The sequence below is a fragment of the Pinus tabuliformis genome, chromosome 9 (assembly GCF_031772625.1).
Source record: "Pinus tabuliformis cultivar Carrire ecotype Pingquan chromosome 9, CPIR1, whole genome shotgun sequence".
NCBI lineage: Eukaryota > Viridiplantae > Streptophyta > Pinopsida > Pinales > Pinaceae > Pinus > Pinus tabuliformis.
In genome coordinates, this window is record NC_142307.1 from 1,702,314,416 (window position 1) to 1,702,333,897 (window position 19,482).

A 19,482-nucleotide genomic window follows, 5' to 3' on the forward strand; every position below is an offset into this window, starting at 1 on the left:
AACCCTCGACTCTCCTCAGCACTTCTTTCTCGATGCTCCTCGATGACTAGATCCGGCTTTGACAACTCTCAACTCACAACACACTGGCTCTGAGCAGGATCTCTTATGAATGGACCACACTACTAACACAGGAACTTCAAATGGGTGCTTGTCCTTCTTGACAGCGCTTGATGTTGCAGACACAACTCAACGAACAGCTCCAGCACTACGCTCCAACTCACAGCACACAACCGAGCCCTCCTTTGCACGGCTCACCAACACCGAGCTCACAGCTCTTTACCAGCACTTGACCTCACACCTTCTTTTTAACAGTGCCTCCTCTTGGAACTCATATCAGCGCTCTAACAGCCAACACAAACATGACATCAACACTTCTAGACAATGCTATGCACTCCACACTGCGGCTTGATGAGCCGCACCAATCTACACACCACAGGCAGACTCTACCTGTGTTTCACCCCACAGAGCCCTCTGCACACCTTGGCTCACGAGCACACTCAACTATGGCCCAACACAACTCACCTAAAGCCTAGCGCTACAGGGTTTACTCTTTCACAAACAACAACGCAGTCTCCACAGGGAATGGCAACTCCACGACTTTGCAATCTTCCACTCTTGGAAGCAAGAGTTAAAATGCAACTTGTTGAGCCAACAACTAGCTGAGCACACAACTCCCAACTATATGAGCACACAGCTCCACCACACGCACAACTCCCAACTCGATTTCTTGACCCGCTCTCACACGAAAGGTTTCAACACATCCTGTCTGCAACACGACGATTTCTCAAACTCATGCACAGCAGGCTCTCACACTCACAAATACAAAACACTCCTCTTACTAAAAAAGGGAGCGGAAACGTAGTCGGTCAGACTCAAACACAACAACGACTCGCAAAGCCTCATGCTTGCTCTGTGACCACAGCTCCCCTGAGCTCTAATACCGTATTGGATATTGCTCCGACACCATATTGGATATTGCTCTGATACCATATCAGAAACTTGAAGACTCATAGAACGAGCTTTATTCATTACATTGCAATACACATATATTTATACAAAATTCACTACAGCGCACATATATTTATACAAAATTCACTACAGCTATTCACTTACTGCTATTGATTATCTACCTAAATCCGCCGACTATAGCCTCTCTACGCCGACTAACACACCGACTATAGCCACTCTATGCCCACTAACAGTGATGACTATGCCAACCATCACCGTCATACAATCAAGAGTGATTAATGTTCTAACATGTTGAACTTGGAATCTTCAACTTGAAGCAACACCTAAAGTTAGCCATGATATGTTCGGCTTGCTCCGGACTAAACTCACGGTCCCTATTTCAACATGAATCTTGCAGAGGCTACATTGCATATCACTTTGTGAAAATTAACATAGCAACTTTAAAAATCCGGTTTCCCATTGAGACCATTGGGCGTCATTTTGATGGTTGTGAACTAAATTTTTTAGGCTAAATCTCTGTCAATATCTTCATGTCGATGTTCGAAAATATGTAGAGAGGCCAAATATGTTCAAATAATAATAATGTAAGTATGGATCATTGATATTATACGGAATTTTTGGGTTTGGGACTTCTATCCATCGATAATCTACTACCTACAGGCTGAGGTGTGAAGCCATATTCTTCTTTGCCCGAGCAGGTCTTCGCGTGGTCGACGAAGCACCAGATCTGTTTCAAAACAGGGAAAGCATTTTCATATGAAATATTCAGAACGGGGGAACTCAAATAGTAAAACATTTTAGGATCTATCTTTAGAGATCCACAAGAAAATTTCTCAAATATTTGAAAGAAACGGTGGCGAATAGAATCAAACCTAGTCTTCTACATCCTAGCGGATTCTACGCAGGATAAAGCAACAAGAAAACATAAAAAAGGAACCGGCGCTTCGACTTATGGATATTTTCTTTGCCGCAAATATTCAAACGCACAAAATAGACGCCCACTAAGCACGGATAAATACAAATAATTTTTATTTTAAGAATTAAAAATAAATAAAAATAAAATTAATATATAAAAAGTTAACCATTTCTATGTAAAGGAAACTTTTTAGAACTCAATATAACTAAGTTAACCAAATTCTTTTACAACTCTCTATGACCAAAGGAAATAGTTATCATATTGCCAATTGTTAAAACAGATACACAACAAATGTCAAAATTTGAAAATAACTAAACGCTCATACCTGTCAAAATACAACAGAGTTGAAAATTTAAAAAGGGCTAACAACCGACAATCTTCAGATGAGGAGTTTGGTAATGATTGGGAATCAACCATCTTGGCAAATTTTTGCTAGTCCCAAATCATTACAACAGCAACAAGTGCGGCTCCAACAACTACGGCCAAATATTTGTATAATGGTTTGTGAAAGTCAATACGGTTGTGCGGGCTATGTATCACTCCTTTCAAACAGAAGATGGTTGATAGCAACGAAAACAAAAACACCGCAGGCAAAACCCATTAAGATTGCAGAAATCCAGTTGGCTACACGGCCCTGTGTAGTGGCATCAATAAGTATTCCAATACCAATTCCAATGAGACGCGAAATCGCAAAGGCGAAAGCATATGCTGCACATGATAGGAACGGACTCTTGGGAATCTTGTGTACACACTATCCGCAACGCTCTCCACGCATCAGCTTTCGTTGACGTGCCAGAATAAGTTTATGTTAAATTCGACCCTGCAATAATTTGGTGGTTATCAGTACAATTAAAGATAAAGAGAGGAAGATCAGTGCCAATATGAACAATAAGCTGTCTACCAGAGAGGTCCTCTTTACCAATGATGTCCCCTTCATCAGGTTCATTTGTCTGTCTGTCTGGGGCAGTGTTTGGGTGACCTCCTCCTCTCATAAAAATATATCAAAATGAGAAATTGATTAAATTCTGCTCGAAAATAACACCATATATATATACAACTCACCTGAAAGTTGGGTAGTGTCTCGCCTGTATGTGCGGGTACTCCACTTTCTGTATCCACGATATCTAGTAATTATAATATTACTACTATCAGTCAGCAAACAAATGGTTGAGACATTGAGACGATTACACCCAAATCTTAACACTATTGTAAATTACAGCTAAGTATCAATACTTACCGAATTACAGCTCTCTCTCCTGTCTGCTGCAGCAAGGAAGCAAATCTAATAATAATAATAAAATATATAGATAGCGATTTTTGATGTTTTGTGCAAGTCTTTATTAGCCAGAAATGGCTGCTCATGCTTTCTCTCAAAAGCAACAATTTTTTTTTATTAGAGTGGATTTATGTATAGGATGTATGCTCATAACAATAAGAGAATGGAAAAATGGTATCATTTATGAAAACCATGTAAGGGGAATTTCGACTATGATTTTGAAATATGTATAACAAGAGTGTACCCACTGGCGATGATTTAGGTTTTCCTTTACCAAGTGATTTGTCACTTCCATTAAGTTAATTCCGATAGATGAAAGGGAATAAGAAGAGAGTTTATCTTGAGGAAAATTATCCAATGGTTTCTATTGTATGTAATTATATTTAATTTCACAGTCTTAATATACTAGCTAGATAAAATGTTGAATAAGTATGATACATGTCTTTTTTCACCATGTATCTCAAGTACCGAGAGTCTTTCTATTCAGTCTCCTTGAATGGTCTTCTCTGCACTACATTTTCACAAGATATGGTGCAGCTTCTGGACTCCAAACAAACCGCAGCAATTCAACTCTATATTTTTCATGTGGCGATAGTTTGGAAATAGATTACATTGCAGGTATATTCTTCATGTGGCGATAGTTTGGAAATAGATTACATTGCAGGTATATTCGGTGTTGTAACAGCTCCTTTGAAAGATGGCATATACTATCTGGGATATAAACTAAAACCCAACAACTACAAGACTGTGGACTGGCTTTGGTTGGTAGACAAATATAAAAAGAAACTATGCAAATGGACTCACAAATACCTCTCTCTGGAAGGTAGATACATTCTAGCAGCATTTCAGCAGATCTATGTTTTCTGGGCATATCTCCTAATGGTCCCAGGAATAATTGTCAACAAAATTTCATCTATTGTGACCAACTTTTTGAGCGGCCTTGGAACTCCTACAAAGATGATCTCTGTAAATGGAATGATTTGACTATTCCAAAGGATTTTGGTGGATGGGGATTCCTAGACAATAATACCTTTGGACATGCTCTGCTCATAATATCTTTTTGGAGAGCTGTAAATGGTAGTGGAATATAGCAAGACATCATACACTCAAAATACTTAAGACAAACAAATATGGATGACTTATTCAGGAATAATATTACTTTCAGAACCAAGGGGTCCATAATCTGGAGGAGCCATATAAAGATTCTTCCCTGGTGGCGCATGAGGATAGAGTGGGAGTTTGGAAATGGCTGGAAAATATTGATTGGCTCAGACAACATCAAAGGAATGAACAGAGAGCAGAACTTACAGGGACACTCCTTAGACATCATCAACAAAAAGGGATACTTTTTCCTAGGCCAAACAATAATAAGTTATTAGAATCGTTGTTCTATGGAAAGAAGCTACAGAAATGGACTAACAAGATAATATGCAACTGAATGGCGAGAATTTACCACTTCCCTTAGAATGACTAGTCTAATTCACAACACCCTCGGTGAAAACATCTCATGGAGTGGAAAAATGCACAAACAGGTGCGAATGGTTGCTAAAGAATACATATACTATATCACACAGAGATACAATCTTCAGTAGACATCTTGGTTTTGCATTGTATGTAAGCTGAAGATCCCACTTAAACTAACATTACTTCCCTGGCTCGTATGGAAAAATAAAGTCCTGACTTACAAAACCTTACTTAAAAGAGGTTTTCATGGTCCTGGTTTCTGCACCTTTTGTAGAAACTCCATAGAATCTACAGAACACATTTTCTTCTCTTGTCCTTCAACTTCATTGGTTTCAAGAAATATTGAACATTTCACTTAATATGGCTACAAAATTAGAACACATCATGTCCCACTGGTTAGAGTGCACTACTCAGAATAAAGTGATTACCATACACATCATTTGGGAGATTTGGAATTCCAGGAATTATCATATATTTGAGGGGAAGCCCATTGAAAACAACAAAATTTGTTTCAAAGAAATTTCATGGGTGAGCACCATTCAATAGTACACAAAAACTAACAGGATCATTGTGAAGATAAGGTCCCCTCCAACTACTATTCTTCCTATAGGATGGTTCTACAGAGCAGCACAAATGGGATCTTGTGGATGTGGAGTGGTTCTCAAATTAGACAACAATACACAATACAACTTATATTGGAATTGCGGCCTTGGCACCAACACTAGAGCATAAATCATTGCACTTTGGGGGTTGCTCTAGTTTGCAAAAGACAAGCAAATAAATATCATCAACATCTATGGAGACTCCAGATCTCTCATAGAAGGGATTCAGGAACTTTTTTCTTTTCACCAGCCTCTATTAGATGGATGGGTCAACAAGATTAAACATATGTTGGCCTCCTCCCTCACATCCTACTCCATCAAACATGTATACAGAGAAGCCAACAAGGATGCAGATAAGTTGTCTAAAGAAGTTCTAGAGGAACAACATGGAGTCATGAAATACAAACTATCAGTGGACCAACACATTAGAGAGGAAGATGAGATCATCTTGCCCTAACACAGTGATCCTATTTTCTTTTATTATTATCTAACATTTTGATGGACTCTCAGTTGTCATAGTAATATTGCTCTGTTTTTTTCTTTTTGAATATGTTATTATGGGAATGACTACCATATGTTGGATTAGGACTGGGGTGTTGGATGCACATAAAATATTAGCATGGACAGAAATCTTCTAAAAAACTCAATATTTTATTTTAAGATAAAATATATATAGTTCAAGTATTATTTTATGTCATCAACTTTAGAAGATAGAATGATGAATTTAGAAAAAATATACACTGGCCAAAATCCTATACACATGTTAGCAAAGCCAGTAAGTTTCATTTTGTCTTCAAGCATCATGCTAAAATAGAAATTTGTGAGGTCTAGTGATGGAGTTGTTGCAATTATTCTACAAGTGGGTTAATTTTTGCATAACACTATCGTGAAAAGTCTAATCTTAATATTGTTATTTTTATAGATGTATTTGCTCGTATTTTATTTATCTCGTCTTACTCATACTCATATTATATTACTTCTATTACTTAGTAATGCATTAATATTTATTGATCCTCTAGAAAGAAAATTATTTACATTTCCATTAATCTAATACAAAGAAAGTTTCTTCTATTGTCGATAAATAAATAGAAGTAAATATAAAAATGAAGGCTCCAACTATCTCCAAACCCTTCTTCTCTTTGTGTCTTATGGTTTATAGATTGTTTGGCTTTGTATTGTGCTAAAAAAATATTGTACAACATTCCCCTAGATCCCTCACTACAAGATATAAAACAACATTAAGGTTTGAAAGTTATAAAACAATATGCAGGTTTCTAATCAAAGGCATTAATATGCAGAGTTTCCATCAATATGAAGAATTATTTTCCGAGTCTAACTAAGACTATAGCTCGATAAGAATTTTTCATGGATACTTTGTAAACATTCCCTTCACAAATTAACTAAACAGCCTGTATATGTTGTATGTCTTGCAACTAACCATCTACATCCATCCAGGGTTTATTATTGTAAGTGATCTTTAATGGTTCCTACAAGGTTGTATGCTAGACTAAGATCCCATAGGTTGGAGTTAGGTGAGGAACATAACAATGACATGTCATCCAAGGTCGTATGCTAGACTAAGATCCCATAGGTTGGAGTTAGGTGAGGAACATAACAATGACATGTCATCCAAATAAGACGACATGGGTCACGAGTGTTCATAAGTTGAAGTTAGGAAAGGTAAGTTTAATGTACAAATCAATGACAAATGACATAATGGAGGAACCATACATCACATCAAATCTCCCATGGTTACAAGTGATTATGTTCATGTTGCTAAAAAGTTCAGGAGATAAATGCATTCCATAGCTAAGTAAATTCATAAGAAAATACACATAAATTACATGGTCCATATTTTCCAAACTTTGGATTCATTTCATTGTTCTCACTATATATATAACTTTTTTCCTAAAGAAATATTTAGGCAAGATTAACATATTTTTCTAGGAATAAGTCAACGAAACTCTTTCAAATCTCTTTATGACAATCTCAACCAGGATATTTTAAAACTAGTGAAAATAATTATTACATTCCAGCACTTCTCCTTAATTACAATCCCTAACAATTGTCAAATATTACAAATCTAGTGCCTATGTGAAATTAAAATAACATGATTTCCTGTTGGTTCAAGTCTCATCTAGGATTATGACACTTGAATTCAACTTCAATTTGATCATCCACATGTGAATCTACATAGTAGGATTCACCATAGTCATTCTTTGCATTTCTTACAAAGTGAAAAGGGTATTTGGAGTGTTCAAAGCATCTAGAGTCTCTATGTCTTCATTTTCTTTTGTTTCAATAAGTTATTTCACAACATTTATAGTTATTTCTAAAATTTCAAATTATTTTGGTTAAAACAATTACTTCATCAACAAACACAAAGCTTTATGACTCATCGTGAGGTTGATGAGTATTGCTCCCCCTTTCATTATATGCCATCTCTAAAATATACTAAATTTATTTGGACTTAATTTCTACTATAATTTTACAAAAAATGCTATCATCCAAACCTTGTTAAATGAGAAACAATGCTACTACATTATTCTTACTATAAATTGTTTCATAATAATTAAAAAAATAAAAAATAAAATAAAAATTAGCTTATCCTTAACCATCCGATAATTTTTTTTAAATTAGGTTTTTTATATGAGTAATTTACAAACCATTTACCATATCTAAGATTTTATATAACTTACAACTAAACAAATCTATAAAAAAACACACAAAATTACATCAACTACACCTTTCTTGCTTTTATGAAAAATGTATAAATACAAATTGCTTTTAAAGAAATATATATATGACTAAGTACTCAACCAAATTACTCTCAAACTGTATATAAATAAGTCAACCAACCTCATTTTTTGAAATCTCTATGACCATATTCTAAGAACTGATAAAAGCAGTTCATGCATAACAGAGTTGAGAATCTGAAAATAACTACAACAAGCAGTCATATCATGTTAATAAACAACACACTTGAAAAATTGAAAAGAACTGACAACTAACAATGTTCAGATCAGGAGTTTGGTAATGACTGTCACCAGCTTACCCTCCCCAGGTTGTACAAGTACATTGATTAATGGCCATAATGTTTGTTGAGAATTAGGAAATTGCTCCAAAACACGAATTCTAAGCACTGAATAAAAGACGATCTGATGATGAGTGGGGAACAATGTTTGTGGATTGTAAGTTACTAACGAGAATAACAAGAAACAATTGAATCATCACTGTTTCTGCCGACATAGGAATCAATCATCTAGGCAAATTTCTAATAGTCCCAAATCATGACAACTGCAATCAGTCCGGCTCCAAAAACTACCGCCAAATATTTGTAAAATGGTTTGTCAAAGTGGATACGGTTTTGCGGGTTGTGTATTATTCCTTTCAACAGAAGATGGTTGATGGCAACGTAAACGAAAACACCGCAGGCAAAACCCATTGAAATTGCATAAATCCAGTCGGCTATACGGCCCTGTGTAGTGGCATCAATAAGTATTCCAATACCAATTCCAATGGGGCTCGAAATCGCAAAGGCGAAAGCATATGCTGCACATGAGAGGAACGGCCTCTTGGGAATTATGCGCAACAGGGCTATCCCCATCGCAATTGCAGCGAAAATCTTGTGTAAACACACTGTCCACAACGCTCTCCACGCATCAGCTTTCGTCGCTGTGCCATAATAAGTTTATGTTAAATTGCGTTTCAGAAATTCAACCCTGCAATAATTTGGCGGTTATCAGTACAAGTAAAGATAAAGAGAGGAGTGACAACTTACCTGCAACACCGATGGCGATCCCTTCGAAGACAGAATGGAAGATCAGTGCCAATATGAGCAATAAGCTGTCTCCCAGAGAGGTCCTCTTTATCAATGATGTCCCCTTCATCATGTTCATTTGTCTGTCTGTGTGGAGCGGTGTTTGGGTGACCTCCTCCTTTCAGAAAAATATCAAAATATCAAAATTGCTTAAAATTCTCTCTGTCGCAACGAAGAAAACCCCTCCGAGTGATTGTGCAGTGATAAAATCAAATCGAAAATAACGCCATCTATATATAACTGACCTGAATGTTGAGGGGTGTCTCGCCTGTGTGTGTGGGTACTCCACTTTCTGTGTCGCCAATATCTAGTGAATAAAACATTAGTGCTATCAGTCAGCAAACAAATGGTTGCGACAAGGAAACGAGTTCCTGGTATCAAAAGACCCGTTTGGCAGAGGAAGGAAATTAACTAAATTCTGATCAAAATGGTCACCACTCACCGGCGATTCTCTCAACAGGATTTGCACTGTGGATGCTCGGCCGATCATGCTTCTCATACACCCAAACGACGATGACGTCTGCGAGCATGGTAAAAAGGTAGCCTGCAGTACAGAGCATGAATGCAAAGGGATACGTCTTGTCCGTCAAATCTCCAAATGTTCCTGCAGAGTCACTGAGGAAATGCATCCAGGCCGTCCCCAAGAAGACGCCAGCCGCAAATTGACTTCCCAACAAAAGAAAGCTCTCGTTCCATCGGAAAAAATAGGGTGAAATGCCTCCCCCAAAAGTGCCCAGAAACACTATTATGAGACACCAGATCTTAACAAGAATTAAGCCTTTTGCTCTCAAATTCGTTTCATCAATGGAACTTCCATTCGGACTGCCTCCTTGGGCTACGACTAATTGAAGCAGGCCGCAATTAATTAACAGCATAACTGCCGTTGTAATTGGTTCAGCAGCCATGTCCTGAAATTGTGAGGAATTTTGATTGGCTTCTAGCGGTAATGGAAGATTTTTGTTCAGGTTGAATAAGATTCAGCCACAAATATGTAGCCGCTGACTGAACGTCCTTATACTACCCTGAACTACTTCGCACCATAAGACGCAAAAACTCCATGGTCCTTCATCATTGTCATTGAGATTTATGCCTATTCGTTGACTCGAAGGATCATGGCGAAGTTCACGGTAGGGCGAACCGGGGAAGAAGTCTTCCCCGTTTTTCATATCGTCGATTAAAAAGAGGCTGACGTTCAATCCAAATTAACTAAATTAACTACGTGAGATGAAATGAGTTGAGAAGTTTCGAAGATTACTTTGCAACCAGTTCTGTCCATTAGCTATCAAATTAACTGCATGACATGAAATAAGTTCGACGCCTTCCAAGGTTGCATCGCAACGAGTTCTATCAATAAGCAATGACGGCTACTGAATAACCATTACCGTTGTCTAACGCTTCCACCATACTCGAGGCGACAGACAAAATATAAGCAGAACACAAAAAAATTAAAATAATGTGTTCCTCCGGATCACGGGCCCGTAGTTGGCAACTATGACGATGGCATATAACGTATTAGATAGGAAAGTATTTTTATATTGGCACAATAATGTAGTTGATATAATATTATTTTCATACTTTTTAATTGCTTTAAAAAAATGGAAAATGGTATTAACTTTTATATATAAATTATATTTATTATATTATTCAGCTGGTATTATTGTTCAGTTTTTCATTGACTTGTTATTAGTTTTTCTTTGACTAAAAAAAATAAAATCTATTTAAAATTTAACACGAGTTAAATTTATTATTTTTAAATAAAATTTATTTTTATTTATCTCAAATATGATTGGTTAAAATGTCTCCCCTCTTATTGTGTGTAATGATGACAAGAATTGACTTCTTTTACTTTATTATTAATTATTATGTACTATATCACTAATTAAGATGTACAATAAATATAAATAATTTGAAAAATAACATTGTATACTAATTACTATGTACCATAAGCACAAATGGTCTCTAATTAAATTCAAAAATTCCATTTTCTCATTGGTGTAAAGTATTGAGTAGACAATTTTTATGAGTTTTATTTTTTAATTTAAAAAATATAAATTTGAAAAAAAATGTAAAAATAACATGTGTACAATTTGTACAACTCTCATTATATCAATCTATACTCTAATGACATGACATGTGTACTATAATATGAGCATTATATAAAGAAATTGCCATCATCCAATATTAAATAAATAATTATTAACTTATTATCATTCTCTTCAATGTCAATTATATATATATATGTATATATAACCATTATCTACCATAAGAAATGTTTAATTATATTAAAAAAATTAATAAAAAAATTGTTAAACAAATATTCATATAAGTGATTTTACAATTTTATTATTGTTTGGAGTATACAACACATTATGACATTAAAATACTCTAATGAACTAAGCGGGAGAGAACCCTAGCTATGAGGGATTGTTAATTTGGTTATGCTAGTTAACTATTTGAATATGTAGGCAGGATTAGTAGAGCATAGCTAATTATGATTAAATATGTTCATGCTATGGTTGAGGAGGGTTTATTATGGTCAACATACAGTTGATTATGGTTGAGCATGTTGTTCACATCTAGCTATAGTTTACTGTTGTACATTATGATTCACTATGGTTGACCATGATTGTCAATGTTTTACCATGGCTAGCTATGGTTCACGTATGGTTAGGCATGATGACTAGGGTTTGACCATATTCACCCATGGTTTGCCAAATTTGACTATGGTTTACCATACTTTTCTATGATAGATTATGGTTGTCTATGTTGACAATGGATGAACATTATTGACCATGTTCAATCATAATGACCTTGATTTACCATGTTGACATATAATGGACCAAGGTGACATATAGTTGACTATGATTGGCCATGGTGACCATGTTGGTCTATACTGACCATGGATGACCATGGTGACCATCGAGACATTTAGTTGACCATGTTGACCTATAGTTGACCAATAGTTGACTATGTTGACCATAGCAACATTTTTAACTTATAGTTGACTAGGAAGGCCAAACCCTATAAATTGACCATATGAGTTCAAATTGATCATTAGTTGAACACAACAACCATGGCGACCATGGTGATTTGGTTTACCATGTTGACTTTGGTTGACCATGTTACCCATGGTGACCTTGATTGACCATGTACAATCATTCTAGCCATGGTTGACCACATCAAGTATAGTTAGGCATGGATTGACAATGATTGTACACAGTTGACTATGATGGACCAGAGATGATCATGGTTAATCATGGTAGGCTAATATTAACCATGGTTGATTATGCTTGACCATAATTGACTACATAAAACTAAGGTTGAGTATGGTTGAACATGACTCACAATGATGGACAATATTTGACCATTTTTAGCAATAGTTAACTTCTTTTGAACATGTTTGACCATGGCTGACTTTGGTTGAACATGTTGGACTATGGTTAACCATGTTGATAATTATTAACAATGTTTCACCATAGTTGATAATGGTTGACTTTATTTGATTATATTTGACCATGATTGAGCTTGGTTGGAATCAGTTGACTTTGTTTATTATATGGTTGACTATGGATGTACATCGTTGATTAAGATTATCTGCATTAACCTACAGATGATTTGACTCAATCATGGTTGAGTGTCTTGTTCATATTGACTTTGGATGACCATGTTAAACCATATTATCCATGGTTTACAATGATTAACTATATTGACCATAAAAATAATTATTAAACATGGTTTAACAATATATGACTTTAGTTGACTATAATTACCTAACTTGTCTATGATTAACTATACTTACCATAAATGAAAAAATTAATATTTTTTACTATGATCATCCAAAAGTCCATGGTTAATAATAGTGTCCAATTGTGATGTTTGTTGTTTCGCATCGAAAATTACCCAAATAATCACATAAGTTGGTTACGTCTGCTGCTCCGAGGAGTAACCGAGTAAGAATGAAAGAAAAATTAAGTCCTTAGATGATATTAATGCGAAAGCTTTGACAAAGCAATTTTCTGATAATTGCTTTCATGACACTTTCTCTGCAACCTAGAGTATTAATGAAACCATAACTTCTGATAATCCACGGAAACCTAGTTTAAACTTTAAACTAAATAAATTATTGAGAGCTACCTAGAAAAGGCTGCCTCTAACTGCCAAATAAGGTTCGTAGAGGTGAAGAGTCTGGAGTTATCGCTTAGGCGCTTTCGCAACATCCTTTAAGTTTCAAATCTCTGAAGATAAATGAAGGATTCACCTAAAATATTGGGCATAACAAAGATCGTAACACACGGTTTTCCAAAAAAATTCTTCATCAACAACAATTTACTAACTGTGGAAATATCCATATTAAAACTCTTACATTTTGCACGATTAAGTTTAAATAATGAGTGTTAATGTGATACGCTATTTGCTATAGACACTACTCATTTTCAAGCAACTTCTTTATGTATCAAAATATCCCAAGAGGGTTAAGGAATAACTATGAAGCGTTGTACCATGACCCTGAAATACGAAGTGTCGTTTTTTAGTAGCGTCATAGGCGCTCTCAGGAAGGCCCTGGAGATCGTTTCTTGCCCACCTAGGCAGTATTCGTCAAGTTAGACCTCCGGATTGAGGAGGCCGTGGCTTCGTGGATGTCACTGGCGTTGCTTCTGCGAGCTTGAAATTTGCCGACACCGAGGTTCAATCCACCGACATGAATTCACTGGTATACTGAATGATTGAAGGGCATTTGGTAGGAGTGAAAGTCTGCCCTTAGGGACCACTGACGGGGTTATTCTAGGTGGCTTGGTTTTCTTTCAATAAGGGTGGGGTATATATTGGGTGTGAGTACCTTTTAAATCTGTTTTTGTTTGGTTAAGAGCTTATTTTCTTTAGACATAAGGAAAAAGGTTTAATGACCCAAGACAAGGTAGGTTAACTACCCAAGACATAAAAGCATCTGGTAGGAGTGAAACTCTGCCCTTAGGGAGCACTGAGGGGGTTATTCTAGGTGGCCTAGTTTTCCTTCAATAAGGGTGATGAGTCAGCCTGCATTGGCCCATAGCAGCCAAAAATAATTGTCCTGATTGTTGGTTTGACAACTGAATTATAATAAGTTTTCCCACCATATATATATATATAAATACACATATAAACTAATTTTGAATAAAATAATAATTGTCAATTGAAACTGGCTAAAATACCTAACCCTTTTAACAATTTTTAATTCAAAAATCTAAAAAAAATTAAAATTAATTTGCATATTTATTCATAATATGAATTCTTGTTTGGGCAATATAAAACTATTGAACACTAACATAGCAATATTAATAAATTTATTAATTGGTTTTAACATTTAAACCATATTTTTATATTATATATATATATATATATATATATATATATATATATATATATATATTACCCCCATTGAACACATATTTCTCCCTAATAATTTAAAACACATTTATAATATGTATCGGGACGGATGATGTTTGCTATTTTGTGAACCATAATGAGAGTGAAAGTAAATTAATAAATAGAAAATTTCATTCGTTTAATACTTAGATGGAACAAAGTTTTATATTGAATTAATTTTTCAATAACATTTTAGTATTTAATAATTTAAATTTTATGAGAATTTTATTCCTAAACAATTAGAACTGTGCTTAATTTTTAAGATTAAGTTTTAGGATTAAGACGGTTCATTTTCAAGATTAAGATAGAAAGTTTAATTGAAAAATAAAATTATATAATATAAAAATGAAATTTTAACCGTCAAAAAAATTAACTTCAAAATAAAAATTTATTTTAATTTAATGTTTAAGAATAAAAAACATTAATATATAACTAAAATACTCAAATAAAATCAAGATTAAAAGAAGAAAAAACAATTACATAACTATTAAAATATTTTATAATGATAGCATATTTACTTATAATAATGATATTATTCATGTTTTTATATAATGCTTTTGATAGAATAATATTATAACGTATTGTGCTAAAAAATTATAACATAATATAATAATGATGTTTAATGTTTTTTAAAATTATTTAATTTCAATTTATAAATAAAATGTCCGTTTTAATTTATTGTTTTTGTTAATATTAAATATTATTGTAAATAAATGAATATTAATTTATAAGTTAATAATTATTTTTTATTACACTTTGAAATTAAAATATATAAACTAAATTAAAGATATTATTATTTAAAAAGTTTATTTAGTTGGTTGAAGTTTTAATTCCTTGAAATTTAAGATAATCATTTTTTGTTGGAATATGCCATAAATAATGAAATAATTTTTTTAATAGTTTTCTGAAAAATCTAGTTTAATATTAGAAATGAAGTTTAATTATTTTGAAATATTTTAATATAATTTTTTTTCTTACAAAAGATTTTCACCTTCAATTTCTACATTTTCACTTTTCTTCATTCATGTGTGAAATTATAATAAGTCAATTACAACAATATAACAAATAGCAAAGACTTTTTATTAAAGAGAGTATTATGATAATACACAAACTAGTAAAATTCTTCTATATATATGTTTAATCATGATAATCAATTCCAAAAAGGCTTTTTACTAAAGGGAGTATTATGATAATACACAAACGAGTAAAATTCTTCTATATCTATGTTCAATCATGATAATCAATTCCAAAAATGTTTTGGGTGACATGGATTGTCCCATTTGCATTCTTTTAATGTAGAAGTCCAAAGTTCAACATGACACAAAGCATGTTAAATCCACTTGAACCATATTCAAAGGTATAAGGAAGAGCAACCTTCAAACATGGTGAAAAGTAGGCATTTGACTCATGCTCTTTGTGGTTATAAGGTATTAAACTTCTTACCTTGACATTGATATGGAATTAACCAAGGGATCAACAATAACTATTGAGGATACTTTATTATTTAAGTATTTTTTAATCTATATTTAATCATAATTCATAGTCAAGGTCAAAGTGTTAGACAAGCATTATTTTGTTATATCTAAACCAACTTTTACAAAATAATAATTGTTTTAAACTAGACATGAGGCTCAAGAAAGCCATATGCTCTTCACTAACTATGGGGCTCAACAAAGCCATATGTTCTTCACTAACTATGTTATATTATATATTGGGCTTAGCTTTTCCAAGAGTGTCGTGTGTTTATTGCTAACTATGTTGAATTATACAGGGGACTCAACAAGGTACACTATAAAGTGGATTAGGAGAAGGTTCAAGTAGCCATGAGCCATAGAATATTATGAGATTAATAGTAGATAGCAAAAGATAACTAAATTTTGAAATTAAAACAAATTTCTCTTAAGAAAATTGAAATAATTTAAAAATTACAAAAATAACATACATTTAAAAACTACAAAAATAACATGCAACCTAACATGCAACTCTTATTGTACAATGCAACAAATTAAATTACCTTATTATTAAACTAATGCAACCAATTAAATTACCTTATTATTAAAGTCAATAATACAAATACACCCAGAGAAAATCAAAACTATTCTTAGCTACCCCTCTCTCGTCTACTTCAAACTTAGCTAACACTAATTTTTAATAACTTAATAACAAAAAAATAAAAATTACACCTCCGAATCTAATGCTACCTAGTTTAATAGAAATCACCACATCTTTAACTCAAATTATAATATTTTTTAATAACACTTCCCAATCTAATGCCTCCTAGTGTAATAGAATCACCACATCTTTAACTCGAATTATAATTTTTTTATTTTATTTTATTTATCACTAACCTATATTATATTAAATAATTATAAATGGTTAAATATTAACTAATAAATATGTTTTGAAAAACTAATTTGACTTTGTTGATAAAGCATGGTCATTTCCAAACAAAGTCACGAAACTATTCTCCCAAGATATATAAATAAATAAAATTATAATATGGATTTCCTTGTAGCAACTCCATCTTCTTTCTTAATTCAATAGAATAAATATATGTTTTTATTCAATAAAAAAATACACATATCGTAGTAATAAGAGAGGATGTCATTATTTTTAAAATTTCAATTATATATGTAGGTAGTCTACTCAGTTGAAAATTTTATATATTAATTTTGTTTTACTTTTTCTTATGCTTATACAAAAATCCAAATGCATTTATCTTTTAAAAATATAGTAATTTATTATTTTAATAATAAAATTAAATATATATTTTTTATTCTTTTATAAATTTTATAACTTAATATTAAAATAAGTTTTAATTTCATAGTTTGTGGGTGATAGTATAATTAGAAAAAAGTGTGGTGACAAGTTTTTGTGAATCTAAGTGATTTGAAGTTAAATTTCCCAAACATGTCTCACGAGTTGAATTTAAAAAAAAAATCTCAATTTCGTAAAATTGTAGTAATTATGTTGATAAGATTAATGACATACCAAATATGTGATAGGGTGATAGAGGTAAATATTTTCCTTAGAGTGATTTAAGTTTTAAATTTTCATTTCAACATTGTTAGGGTTTTGATTGATTGTGTCCAATATGAGCACAACCAATAAGGAGATTTGCTCCCCTCCTCATTCTTACAAAGAAGCCATAGACAAAAGACAAGCCACCACTATCAATGCAAGTAAGAAAGATGCCTAGTGGGGAACATTCCAAACTCGACATCATTATTGTTGGCATTATGTTCTCTGGTATGGCTATATGTTATAGATGTTGTACTTGATGGCAACTCCCATGACAAGGCTCTCAATTTATTGAAAAATTAAGGACGCAGGAAATCAGTTCAGAAGGTGCGTACCCGCAGGTACACCATGCAGTAGCCGCGTCCAGAGACGCAGGCCAGCCGTTCAGGAGGTGCGTCCACCCAGTGCACACTTTTCAAGGTCACGTGGGGGTTTCTTGTGTTTTACTCTTGGTATCTAGCCGACGGTATTGTGTTATTATGGTGTCGGCTCGTGGTATTGTTCCATGATTTGAGGAGGAGCTTGCCTATATAAAGCAAAGGAGATCATTTGGTTTGGATGTCTTTGGTTGAATATCTTATGAGGTTAGATCTGGTCTAGATCTAAAAAGGTGAATCTTCTGAAAGACTGAGATCTCTTTGGCGCATGATCAGATCTGTAGATCTAACTGTTTGGGTTACTCTTAAAGTCTTGAAATCATTCATACCCGAAGGTACGCAGGTTCAGTGAAAGGCAAGTGCGCCGGGACGCAGTGCAGTAAGAAGAGACCTGCGTGGGGACGCAGGGCAGAGCAAGATTCAGGTGCGTTCGGGACGCAGTACAGTAACAGGCGCACTGCGTGGGGACGCGAAGCATAATAAGGATCAGGTGCGTCTCTGAGCAAAAAGACGCGGTGCGATAGTATTTTTGGGTGCGTCCCTGCAGCAAAAGAACGCGGTGCGACAGTGTTTCTGGGTGCGTCCCTGCAGCAACAGGACGCAGTGCAGTTGAAGGAACAGTGCGCGGGCACGCAGCGCAGCAGAAGGATCTCTGCGTGTGGATGCAGGGGAGAAGAAGGTTAGCTGCGTCTGGTCGCAGGCCACAGAAGGGAAAACTGCGTCTCTGTCTTAAGATGTTCTGTTGATTGAATTTCTCTGTTGATAAGGTGTTCTGGGTTAGTTCTGTTATTACTGATCTGATAACTGTAGTGGACTGTAACTGTTATGTACTTGATGATCATTTGATGCTTTATGAAAAGAAGTAGGGGGTTGTAGCTCCCTTCCAGGAGAAGACTGGAAAACGAGAGAGAGAGTTGTAGCTCTCTGCAGGTTGTAGCCTGCGTACTGGTAAAGGACTGCACCAGTACAAAATCATTGTAAAAGGAGTTTCTAATTTGAAAGAAGATAGAGACATATTGCAGCAGGTGGTTTTCACCCACATTGGGTTTCCACCTTACATCTTGTGTTCTTTGGTGTGACTATCTGTTTTCTTTGTTCATGCTCATTATTTTATGGTACTGACATGCAAAAATAATTCAAAGATCAAATAAGGAAGATTTATTAAACTGCTAGATAATACTGATTCACCCCCCCTCTCAGTATTATTTCCAACAATTATATTGATTCCAAAATCCATAATGAATGTCAACATATAGTGGACCTATCTGAATTTTGAATTTTTTTTTGGTGAATTCCTAAACAAGCCACAAGATTCCAAGTATGTGATCATTCCTAGTGGAGTAGGAAGAAAAATTCAATATATGATTAGTTGTGCCATTTGCAAATTTCCTATTATGTTTTCCTTAAAGGTATAACTTTCTTGGTGGGTGAGAATGCACCAAAATCTAAGGGAGCAATTAATTTCTCAAATAAGAGGCTAAACGCTTCTTCACCATGGTAGTTTTTTTACATAGAGGATAGTGAAACCATTTTTGAAAGAGGCCCTTACTTTCTTAACTTAGCAAGTATGTTCACACACTTCTAGATCAAATGGTTATATATTGACAAGGAGGATTTCTCAAAATACCTATTTT

General features: G+C 34.2%; 1 protein-coding gene and 1 long non-coding RNA gene across 4 annotated transcripts in view; both read right to left on the bottom strand.

Moving 5' to 3' along the window:
- Nucleotides 1-2,122: 2,122 nt before the first annotated feature.
- Nucleotides 2,123-2,937, bottom strand: LOC149155445 (uncharacterized). The gene is made up of 2 exons (XR_016263588.1): nt 2,805-2,937; nt 2,123-2,705 (listed from the first exon to the last, which is right to left on the bottom strand). It is a non-coding gene; the product is annotated as an uncharacterized LOC149155445 (long non-coding RNA).
- A 5,158-nt stretch (nt 2,938-8,095) lies between these two features.
- The window catches only part of LOC149155446 (zinc transporter 11-like), a 149,419-nt gene continuing 138,032 nt past the window's right edge, over nt 8,096-19,482 (bottom strand). The window contains exons 1-4 of one of the 3 annotated variants that reach the window (XM_089445523.1): nt 9,490-10,605; nt 9,293-9,354; nt 9,009-9,165; nt 8,096-8,902 (exon numbers count right to left, since the gene is read on the bottom strand). In XM_089445523.1, the coding sequence (XP_089301649.1) occupies nt 8,502-8,902; nt 9,009-9,165; nt 9,293-9,354; nt 9,490-9,952 (1,083 nt within the window). In that variant the 5' untranslated portion in view covers nt 9,953-10,605 and the 3' untranslated portion in view covers nt 8,096-8,501. Of the gene's footprint in view, nt 8,903-9,008; nt 9,166-9,292; nt 9,355-9,489; nt 10,606-19,482 lie in introns of those variants that run through there. The other 2 variants (XM_089445525.1, XM_089445524.1) reach the window with 2 other exon arrangements.